The sequence below is a fragment of the Emys orbicularis genome, chromosome 2 (genome assembly GCF_028017835.1).
Source record: "Emys orbicularis isolate rEmyOrb1 chromosome 2, rEmyOrb1.hap1, whole genome shotgun sequence".
Classification (NCBI taxonomy): Eukaryota; Metazoa; Chordata; order Testudines; family Emydidae; genus Emys; species Emys orbicularis.
In genome coordinates this window covers 70,674,070-70,682,239 of record NC_088684.1, presented here as the reverse complement: position 1 = coordinate 70,682,239, position 8,170 = coordinate 70,674,070, and the positions used below count along the sequence as shown (strand labels likewise).

At 49.1% G+C, this 8,170-nt stretch overlaps 1 protein-coding gene across 1 annotated transcript; it reads left to right on the top strand.

Annotated features, from left to right (window-relative positions):
* Positions 1–6,167: 6,167 nt before the first annotated feature.
* Positions 6,168–7,154, top strand: NPBWR1 (neuropeptides B and W receptor 1). Its single transcript, XM_065398306.1, has one exon. It carries the CDS (start codon positions 6,168–6,170, stop codon positions 7,152–7,154), a length of 987 nt encoding a protein of 328 aa, XP_065254378.1.
* Positions 7,155–8,170: the final 1,016 nt, after the last annotated feature.

Below are 8,170 nucleotides of genomic sequence, written 5' to 3'. Positions count from 1 at the left end.
ATTACCACAACATGAAGGTGAGATAAAAATATGGTTTGTAACCTGTCCTTTAAATCGGCTTCTGTACCCAATGACTGGAAGATAGCTAATGTAATGCCAATATTTAAAAAGGGCTCTAGAGATGATCCCGGCAATTACAGACCGGTAAGTCTAACGTCAGTACTGGGCAAATTAGTTGAAACAATAGTAAAGAATAAAATTGTCAGACACCTAGAAGAACATAAATTGTTGGGCAAAAGTCAGCATGGTTTCTGTAAAGGGAAATTGTGTCTTACTAATCTATTAGAGTTCTTTGAAGGGGTCAACAAACATGTGGACAAGGGGGATCCAGTGGACATAGTGTACTTAGATTTCCAGAAAGCCTTTGACAAGGTCCCTCACCAAAGGCTCTTACGTAAATTAAGTTGTCATGGGATAAAAGGGAAGGTCCTTTCATGGATTGAGAACTGGTTAAAAGACAGGGAACAAAGGGTAGGAATTAATGGTAAATTCTCAGAATGGAAAGGGTTAACTAGTGGTGTTCCCCAAGGGTCTGTCCTAGGACCAATCCTATTCAACTTATTCATAAATGATCTGGAGAAAGGGGTAAAAAGTGAGGTGGCAAAGTTTGCAGATGATACTAAACTGCTCAAGATAGTTAAGACCAAAGCAGACTGTGAAGAACTTCAAAAAGATCTCACAAAACTAAGTGATTGGGCAACAAAATGGCAAATGAAATTTAAGGTGGATAAATATAAATTAATGCACATTGGAAAAAAATAACCCCAACTATACATACAATATGATGGGGGCTAATTTAACTACAATGAATCAGGAAAAAGATCTTGGAGTCATGGTGGATAGTTCTCTGAAGACGTCCACGCAGTGTGCAGAGGCGGTCAAAAAAGCAAACAGGATGTTAGGAATCATTAAAAAGGGGATAGGGAATAAGACGGAGAATATATTATTGCCCTTATATAAATCGATGGTACTCCCACATCTTGAATACTTCGTACAGATGTGGTCTCCTCATCTCAAAAAAGATATACTGGCACTAGAAAAGGTTCAGAGAAGGGCAACTAAAATGATTAGGGGTTTGGAACGGGTCCCACATGAGGAGAGATTAAAGAGGCTAGGACTTTTCAGCTTGGAAAAGAGGAGACTAAGGGGGGATATGATAGAGGTATATAAAATCATGAGTGATGTGGAGAAAGTAGATAAGGAAAAGTTATTTACTTATTCCCATAATACAAGAATTGGGGGCCACCAAATGAAATTAATGGGCACCAGGTTTAAAACAAATAAAAGGAAGTTCTTCTTCACACAGCGCACAGTCAACTTGTGGAACTCCTTACCTGAGGAGGTTGTGAAGGCTAGGACTATAACAGTGTTTAAAAGAGAACTGGATAAATTCATGGAGGTTAAGTCCATTAATGGCTATTAGCCAGGATGGGTAAGGAATGGTGTCCCTAGCCTCTGTTTGTCAGAGGGTGGAGATGGATGGCAGGAGAGAGATCACTTGATCATTACCTGTTAGGTTCACTCCCTCTGGGGCACCTGGCATTGGCCACGGTCGGTAGACAGGATACTGGGCTAGATGGACCTTTGGTCTGACCCAGTATGGCCGTTCTTATATTCTTATGTAGGTGCTACTGTGGTTAGGGTTCTTGCTTTTCATCACAAAGACATAGATTTGATGCCAGACAGGTTCAGTGTAAAATGACTTTTGATAGTGATCGTTACATTATCTTCTGAGGGATGGCTCTTCTCTATATACACTCTAGTTAAAAGTAAATATTGGTCATGATAATTAGAAGTTGCTATGTTTCATAATCTAATATAGCAGTGATATGTCAGCCGGAGGTCACCGCATGTTGTCTTCTTTGAGCTTTAGCTTTGCTGTAATACTTTGTGGGCATAATGGACTGTGAAATTGAGGTCGTAGCATGAAACCACAGCTAGCTTTGATATTGACTGGGGGTGCTGAGAATGGTGCTGGGCCTTGTTTGGAAATGCTTCCTGGTTGGGTGTATTTATCTATGAAAATATTGAGGCAGGCATTTACCTAATTTACATGCACATACAGGGTTTAAAGCACAGAGGTGGTATGAGGTGGTGTACTTGCCACCTGTAGCACCCTCTTCCATAGCTCAGGCCTCCAGCCAAGTCACCTAAAGTTTAGTCCCCTTCTGGGGTAACAAAAAGATCCAAACAGAAGGCCTAAGGAATCAATAGTAATAATACTTCTTCAACCCCTCTCAGGTCAAACTAATAACTACTTCTCCAGGAGGAATTACCAGGCTATCCTTCCTCCCCCAGGGATACCGGCAGTTTACTACTGTGGTTTCCCTGCTCCCCACTCACAAGCCCCATTGCTGAACTTCTTCCAGAGAAGCCTCACCTGGACCCTGTGGATTTCTTCTATTCATGTAGGCCAGGGATGGGCAAACTTTTTGGCCCAAGGGCCACATCTGGGTGGGGAAATTGCATGCAGGGATATGAATGTAGGACTGGGGCAGGAGGTTGGGGTGCAGGAGGGAGTGCGGGGTGTGGGAGGGGGTGCGGTATGCAGGAAGGGGCTCAGGGCAAGGGGTTCGGGCACAGGAGGGATGTGAGGTGTACAAGGGGGCTCAGGGCAGGGGGTTGGGGTGCAGGAGGGGTGTGGCAAGGGGCTCAGGGCAGGGGGTTGGGGGTCAGGAGGGGTATGGCAGGGGGCTCAGGGCAGGGGGTTGGGGTGTGGGGTGGAGGAGAGGTTCGGGGTGCAGACTCCAGCCCAGCACTGCTTACCTTGAGTGGCTCCGGGGTGGCATTGGTGCGCAGCGGGGCTAAGGCAGCCTGCCTGCCTGCCCTGGCCCTGCGCCACTCCTGGAAGCAGCCGGCACCACGTCCCTGCGGCCCCTGGGGGAGGGGAGGGCAGAGGGCTCCACACACTGCCCTTGCCTGTGGGTACCTCTCCCGAAGCTCCCATTGGCCACAGTTCCTCATTCCTGGCCAATGGGAGCTGTGGGGGATGGTGCCTGCAGGCAAGGGCAGTGTGTGGAGCCCTCTGCCCTCCCCTCCTCCCCTCCCCCCAGGGGCCGCAGGGACATGGTGCTGGCTGCTTCCAGGAGTGGCATGGGGCCAGGGCAGGCAGGGAGTCTGCCTTAGCCCGCGGCGCCATGGGGGTGGCAATCCTGCGGGCCGGATCCAAAGCACTGATGGGCCAGATCCGGCCCGTGGGCCATAGTTTGCCCACCCCTGATGTAGGCCCTAACTCAGGGCTTCTCCACAGGAGCCTACTCTGCTCCCTGTAGGTTTCTTCTACCAGACCACTCTCCTTCTTCCTCCTTTCCCTGAAACTAGTTTCCACCTGTAGCAATCTCTGGTCTGGAGACCTACACCAGCTCTCTTTCCAGAGCCTGATGAGAGGAATTCCATCATTGTTTCTCTTCCCCAGGGACCCTTGGCAAATCTACTGTCCACTCTGTGTCCACTCTGTGTCCACTCTGTGTCCTCCCCCCCCCTTCCAACCTGTAAAAACTGCAAGACTCCTCTCAAAGGAGCTGCTTTTATCTCCCCCTTCTAGTTAAGAAACTTTTCTTTTATATTGTTCAAGCAACCTCTTTCTAGCTCAGCTGTTCCATTAGTAATTAGTTAAAGGGCACCAGCTGGAGCACTTTATTGCTCCCATGTGTAGCCTATAGGGTCATCCTGGGACAGTTAGGCCCTAATTCTTCTGAAGGGCCACTGGCCCCATGACAAGTGGTATTTGTGTGTTTTCTCCATGTGCATGGATTGTGCTCCTGTTTGAAAATTCTGGCTTGTACAAAGGGGCGGCTCCAGGCACCAGCGCAGCAAGCATGTGCCTGGGGCGGCAAGCTGCGGGGGGCGGCCTGCCGGTTGCTGTGAGGGCGGCAGTCAGGCGGCCTTCGGCGGCATGCCTGCGGGAGGTCTGCCGGTCCCGTGGTTTCCGTGGCAATTCGGCGGCGGGTACGGTGAAGCCATGGGACCGGCAGATCACCCACAGAAACGCCGCCAAATCCGCGTGACTGTGGACCGCCCACAGGCATGCCGCCGAAGGCCGCCTGACTGCTGTGCTTGGGGCAGCAAAAAACATAGAGCCACCCCTGCTTATACATTTAATTGAAAATTTTAAGGTTATTATACCTTTGTGTATTTTTTAATAGTACATAGTAAAAATACTCCACTGATTCTCAGCCTGAGCATTTGAAGATATCCTAGTATCTCACAAATCCGAGACAGACGAATAAAACAATGGGTGGTTCGTGTCTGTTTGGTTTTTTATTAGTGAAGGGCTTAAAAAGTGACTGGATCCTGATTCTGAACACCCTGAAACTGAAGTTCAAAGTTGCTTGGATCCCAGGCTTTTATGTGGCTCATTAAAGGGACAGGTGCTACATGTATCTCAGATCAGATTTTAACTACTTCAAACTTCACATCTGGGATTTTCGTTTGGGTCAATCTCTTATTATTTATTTGCATTACAGCAGCCCCTTTAGGTCCCAACTGAGAATGGGTCCCCATTGCGCTAGGAACTATAGAAAGATAGAGTATGAGCCAGACTCTTCCCCTTCAGTTCTAAATAGACAAGGGAAGGCAAAGCCAGAGGCATCTCTAGTCTTCCTTGTAAAGTCGTTGCTGCATATTTACAGGTTCCCTATCAGCCACTATGATTCACTGGGCAGAGTCCGGTGGCTGAGCCACTTCCTTTGGAATGTAAAGTACCATGCAACTTTTCAAAGGGTGTACTTTGAAAGGAACCAGGCTGGAGAAGAGGAGGAGAAAGTTGGATTTCTTACGTGTATTTTCGAACTGGCTTTCCGTATTTGAACGCTGGCTGCAGGTGATTAAAAACAAACACCTGGGAATGCTTCCCATCAATTACAAGGTGTGAGCTAAAAGAAGGAGGAGTACTTGTGACACCTTAGAGACTAACAAATTTATTTGAGCATACGCTTTCATGGGCTAAAGCCCACTTCATCAGATGCATGCAGTGGAAAATACAGTAGGAAGATATATATATATATGAAAGCTTATGCTCAAATAAATTTGTTAGTCTCTTAGGTACCACAAGTACTCCTTGTTCGTTTTGCTGATACAGACTAACACGTCTACCACTCTGAAACCTAAGGCGTGAGCTGCCTACTCAAAATACAAAAGGCATAACAGGGGCTCTTTTTGTTTGTGCTCCAAAGTGGAGTTATTTGCAACAAGGACGTCAGCGAACCTGTCATGGGAAATGAATATATTTCTGTCCTTGCCCCTGTGCTCAGTTTAACCTGTTAACAGAAAGCCGTGGTCCCTATTTGCTGAGATCGCACCTGCGCTCTGTTCCCGTTTGCAGGCAGCGAAGTGGTGAGCTAGAGATCCAAAAGGAGCTGTCCAGGACTCAAGTATGTAGATAGCTGTTCACCGACTCAGTTGCCGAGGAGCTGTCCAGCATTTCAGCACTTCTGCGCTTTCGGGATTGCCAGCTACCCGGGCAACCTTCAGCCCGCACTAACTGCAGAAGGACCCGCAGAAGGAAAGCAGATCCCAGGCGCTAAGGTAAGGAAGAAGAATGAATTTCAAAGCTTAAGACAGAAGCAGATCCACAATTCCAGGCGTGTGTGAGTGAGTCAGATTTGGGGAGAGAAGGGGTGTGTGTGAGAAAGAGAAAGGAAACCGGTAGGATCCCCTTTAGATGACATGCCCCTGAGATCTGCTGCTCTCCATTGTCTCTTTGTAAATGTGCTTCATAACTATCTTTTTATTTATGTGTGTGTGTGGCGCTCAGTTTCAACGCAACCCACCCTAAGAGGCGAAATGGAGCACGTGGAAGGTGCTTGGGCTGTGAGGTGCCTATTTCCATGTTTTCTGACAATGGGCATTTCTCTTGGTGAGGAAGCCCGAACTTAAGTGTGTGTTTTCTATTGCCCCTGCAAGGAGCTCCGGTGAGGAGAAGAGGAGTGATGGGCAAAGAGGTGGGATGACGAGAGACCTCTCCGGTGCAGGGCCAGAATTAAAGGTCTAAATCCAAGCCAAAGAGGCAGCGCCTTCTAGGTTCACCCCGGAAATCTGAAGCGGGCTCTGGTGCCGGTGACATATATCTCGACCTGGTGTTTGAGCCGAGCTGGGCTAGCTGGATTCAGCCCACGGTTCACTCCCTTGGGGGAGCCGCGGCTGGTCTTTCTTTCCCACCGCAGCCCATGGCTAACTTCTCCTCGCACTCCGAGCCCAACGCGTCCTGCGCGTCCTGCGCCGGCAGAGGGGCCCCCTGGCCCAACGCCTCGGCCCCGCAGCTGCTCCCCGACTTCTACCTGACCGTGCCCATCATCTACTCCCTCATCTGCGCCGTGGGGCTGACGGGCAACACCGCCGTCATCTACGTGATCCTGCGGGCCCCCAAGATGAAGACGGTGACCAACCTCTTCATCCTCAACCTGGCCGTGGCCGACGAGCTCTTCACCTTGGTGCTGCCCATCAACATCGCCGACCACCTGCTGCGGCAGTGGCCCTTCGGCGAGTTCATGTGCAAGCTGATCATCTCCATCGACCAGTACAACACCTTCTCCAGCATCTACTTCCTCACCGTCATGAGCATCGACCGCTACCTGGTGGTGGTGGCCACGCTCCGGTCCAGGAAGGTGTCCTACCGCACCTACCGCGCCGCCAAGCTGGCCAGCCTGGCCGTCTGGGCCTTGGTCTCCATCGTCATCTCGCCCTTCGCGGTGTTCGCCAAGCTCCACCGGGAGCAGGGGCGCTCCCAGTGCGTCTTCGTCTTCCCCAGCCCGGAGAGCTTCTGGTGGAAAGTCAGCCGCCTCTACACCCTCCTGCTGGGCTTCGCCATCCCCGTCTCCACCATCTGTGTCCTCTACGCCGCCCTGCTGGCCAAGCTGAGGCGCGTGCGCCTCCACAGCAACGCCAAAGCCCTGGACAAAGCCAAAAAGAAAGTGACGCTGATGGTGCTGGTCATCCTGGCCGTGTGCCTCTTCTGCTGGACCCCCTACCACCTCAGCACGGTGGTGGCCCTCACCACGGACCTCCCGCAGACCCCCCTGATCATCGGCATCTCCTATTTCATCACCAGCCTCAGCTACGCCAACAGCTGCCTCAACCCGTTCTTGTATGCCTTCTTGGACGATAATTTCCGGAAGAGCTTTCGCAAGCTTGTTGAATGCAGGGCGTCCCGCTAGAGCCCCCAGCCGCGGCTGCGCTCCTTTGTCATTTTCAAAGGGGAAAAGCGCATCCCAGGGGACAAGACTCGGAAGCCGGTCTGCGAACCAGCCTTGATCAAGCTTTAGATCCAATGTACTCGTGAAATCAAAGCACAGGCAGGATCCATTTCTTTTCGGTTTGTCTTGCAGCCAGTGGCACTGTGTTCATAGGGGAGGAATGGGGCTTTTTAAATCCACACTAGTTCCTTGGCCTAGTCTTACCCATCACGCTCATTCTTTTTCCTTCAGTAGGGTGCTCTAGAGTCCTGAAGGTTGTATATTATGGAGCAGGAGCAAAATCCAACATTTTACAAGATGTTAGTGAAGAATAGCTAAGTACTTTGACATCTATATATATTACTGGAGATCTGTAAAGCCAAATAAAGATATTTTACTGAGTGCCTTGCTTAATGAATCTTAAGCCTGCTAGTTTTATATCTGCCGTACTTAAGTTGTAGCTCAGCTTCACTCCCTTACTCTTCTAAATAAATACACCATAATTAAAAGAGCCTATGCTTTCATAGCAACCTGGTATTCCCCCCTCACCCTCTGGTCTGAGGCGCTTTGTTACTCAGAATCAGATCTCATATTTCAGTCCAGAAGCAGCAGAAATAATGCAGTGCTCAGTGTAAATGCTCAGAGGCTACCATGTATAAATCTCCTTCCCTATACATGAATGATTGTTAAAATTGGTTTTGCATGGAATACTATCCTGCTGGATAAAAGTCAGTCTGACCTTTCTGAACACATTTGAAAAAGAAATCACCATCTGGTTTTAGATCCTGTAGATTAGGCTATAATTCTACATCTTTAACAACCTTTGAAAGACAGATCTCCCAATGAGAAAGAATAAGGGAAAGCATTAGTAACACAACGAAGCTTATTTTCTTTTAGATGGGACCTAAATATGCCTATTAAAGTCTCCTGAAATCCCACTGCTTTTTCTGCACGTAGCAAGGAGCCCTTGCATTGGCTTTAAGAACGAAGAAAAGAGG